The 3,517-nt window shown below is 32.2% G+C and overlaps 1 protein-coding gene across 1 annotated transcript in view; it reads left to right on the top strand.

Moving 5' to 3' along the window:
- Positions 1 to 1,651, top strand: part of LOC112523326 (GDSL esterase/lipase At5g45960-like) — a 3,913-nt gene extending 2,262 nt beyond the window's left edge. Inside the window, exons 4-5 of the mRNA XM_025132881.1 lie at positions 949 to 1,216; positions 1,314 to 1,651. Of these exons, the coding sequence (XP_024988649.1) occupies positions 949 to 1,216; positions 1,314 to 1,507 (462 nt within the window). The 3' untranslated portion in view covers positions 1,508 to 1,651. The remainder of the gene's footprint in view (positions 1 to 948; positions 1,217 to 1,313) is intronic.
- The last annotated feature ends 1,866 nt before the right edge of the window (positions 1,652 to 3,517 follow it).

The raw sequence follows: 3,517 nt of genomic DNA on the forward strand, positions 1-3,517 counted from the left end.
TAAACATTTTATTATATTATTCATAATAAATATTTATAAAAAGAGTTGTTTTTATATTGCTAAAATATTTAAGGTTATTAAAGGAAGATTATATATATATATATATATATATATATATGATTGACCAATAGCAACTTGGTCTATGGGTAAAACCCCTTGTAGGTGAACCGGCTAGGAACCCGACATTAAATTAAATTTTTGTTTGTTTCTCATTAATTCTCTATTTGGACCCCTTTTGGACAGATAATATATTAAATATCATATCATATATCATATATTATTAAAATCAATCTCAATCGTTTATTTAGTCTAATAAATATCTTAATTGTTTCTGAATATATATATATATATATATATATATAAATTATGATAATCTTTTATAAATATCCAAATTATAATAAATAAACTCTTATAATTTCTATAAAATATATCAATTAATTGGTTGTTTGGCTTGTACAACTTGTTGCGTTTGTAAAAGATCTCTCTCTATCTCTATCTCTCTCTATCTCTCTCTCTCTCTCTCTATATATATATATGTATGTATATGTGTGTGTTTATTAAACCATTTAATTGAATTCAGTTTGATATAACTTAGTTGAATATATAAAAATATAAAACTTATTATAGAATTATCAGTTCATGGTTCGGTTTTTTTCACATAACGAAAATGATAATTAAAATGTGTAATGTAGTCTTTTCTCGTTTTGATTTCTTAGTTTAGCCACTTCATTGTCCTCTCTAAAACCTAACTAAAAACAAATATTTAGTTTATTCAACAGTATTTTCTTACGAAAGTTGTTTTGTGAAGTTTGTATTTTTTTTTTTTTGGTGAAGCAAATGATCATCATGTTTTTAATAATTTATTTCATCGACTTTATAGTATTCTTTACGTAATTTACGTTTTTCTTTGGCAAAACATTATGTTCTTATAATTCATTGATCGCTTAGGCCTTGTGGGGTGAAGGTGCTCGTAAGATTGGAGTTGCAGGGCTACCTCCAATGGGATGCTTGCCGATTGTTATCACTCTTTTCTCCAAAAATGCAATTCATGATCGTGGTTGTATCGATTTCTTCTCATCAGTAGCAAGAACTTACAATTCCATGCTACAAACTCAATTAAACCTCATGCATTTTAACCATGCCCATGAAGGTGCCCGAATCGCCTATTTTGATATTTATTCACCCTTATTAGACGGGATTGTCGGCCATAAATATGGTAAGTTCATTCTCTTTTTATGTACATTGGTTTGAACCATTTTATGGATATAATCTCTTCTAACTAGGTCTATTTATGTCATGTGTCTATCTCTCAGGGTTCAAAGAAGTTAGGCTCGGTTGTTGTGGGACTGGCTTGTTAGAAACGACATTCCTATGCAATCCTAGTTCAAAAACATGTTCAGATGCATCTAAATATGCATTTTGGGATTCAATTCATCCGACTCAAGAGATGTATAAGATTTGTTCCAAAGCGCTCCAACCTACCATCGACCACATGATCAGGGACTAAACCAATATACTTAGAAACTATGGGCATAATGTACAATTATTCATCATTTAAGAGTGGAGGGGTCTTATGAATTACCAATATATATGGTTTTTGTTTGGATCCCAAATATAGTAATAAAAAATTAATTGTGTATTAAGATCATTTTATTTTGAAATAGATTTCAATGTTGTGTGAGTTGTAACATTAGACGTATAAAAATACGACCTTGTCTTGAAGAAAGGGGGGAACATATGAGTTATGTCGGCAAATTTCATGATTAGGTCATTTTTACGTTATGAACTGTTATCTTTTTATTTATTTTTCTTTCGAATTTAATTTCTAATTATAGATAATTATTTTTGCGAAAATATTAATCATGTATCATCTCCCCTTCCTTTCACGTTGGCTTTCTCATCCCATGTACTGAGCTACTTTTGGATTCTCTTCAAATCTTCATGATATGTTCTGTTTTTCATGCAAAAATTTCATTCTCTTCATTTGCTTCTAAGTTCTCATTTTTAAAGTTTTGCATCAGTTACATTTGCAGTATGAGTATGCCTTTTTGTAAACATATTTCATTCGTCAAACCCCTCATAGCTCTTGATCATATTGCCAACCACTTCGTCCACTTGCATTTGATTGTTGCGTGATTTTTTTCATGAGTTGTCTTCACTTGGATTTATTTTTTTCCGGGCATAAGTAGTGTTCGCATTTTTTGCATTGATGTTGACGAGATTGAAATTCTTCTAAATCAAAGCTTTACGGCGGCCTTTAGCCGCAATAATTTCAATGTTTTGGAATGACCCAATGGTGTGGATGAGAAATCGATGTTAGATCCAAAATTGTGATGCCATTCATTTAAGAAATATTTGATATGAAATGGATTGATACAAAAGTAATTGTAATGAAATAAACTGGGACAAATATAATTGCTATGAATGCGAATATAATCAAAGTAGAAAATGCCGACAAAGAGAAACAAAAATTGCAAGAACAACAAACCTTACAGGCACAAAATTGCAAGAGTTTGGAAACAATTTGGAGACTGGAGAATCTTATAAAACTTTATTAGCGGTGACATGACCTAGAACACTTCGTAAAGTTCTACTAGTTATGCCGGAGAATCTTATAAAACTTTATTAGATATTTCCATTCTCATTCTGATTTTTATTCTCTATCTAAACCAAACAGCCCCTAAACTCATCAACAAGTAGGCCCTAACTCTATAACAATTCTTTAAGGTGGAGTTTGATTTGCAGAATGTTTTTTGATGGAATGGAACTTGTTAAAGAAATTTATTTTGAAGGAATTCGAATGGAATGTTGTCAGGTTTTGGCTACTTGTTTGGTTGGCAGACATTGGAACGGAATATGTTAAGTGATTGGAATATGTTTGTTTGGTTCACATAATGTAGCTTTGGAATGGAAATGAAATATCGGTAAATGACCATGTTGATCCTCTCTCTCAGTGATTTGATGATAATCCATTTTCTCTTTCACGTTGTATTTGTGTTTCTATATTTTTAGTTCTAGCGATCTTCACTGAGTATGTTCAGTGATCGCTGAAGAACTTGCATTGTAAATCTATCAGAGACAACAATACTTCAAGAAGACAACACTCACACCAAAGAACCTTCAGCAAACGTCGAATACTGAAACTGAAGATTAGAGACCGGCGAGTACGTGATCTGAAACGGTATTCAGTGATTACAAGTCTGTCTACATATGTGTGAAGATTGCTCAAGCTTCAGCGAATGATGATGAGACCTTCAGGTCATTCCAGCATTCAGCGATCAAAGGAAGTTTGCTTAGCACGATTGTTGTTGTCTTGTCCTTATGCACACAAAGGACAAAACCCATACCCTTACAAAAGTTGTACTGTACGGAGCCGACTAGTCGACTCTTTGTCTACCAACTTTAGGTAAGGATGTCTGCTCTTGAATAGTGCTTTTGTACTATTCACTGTAGCAAAGGACAAGCCTTCCTCTTAAGGCTTGACACGCACTCTAAACCTACCATATTGCATTAAATG

The sequence above is a fragment of the Cynara cardunculus genome (assembly GCF_001531365.2).
Source record: "Cynara cardunculus var. scolymus isolate 2C chromosome LG 12, CcrdV1, whole genome shotgun sequence".
NCBI classification, from domain to species: domain Eukaryota; kingdom Viridiplantae; phylum Streptophyta; class Magnoliopsida; order Asterales; family Asteraceae; genus Cynara; species Cynara cardunculus.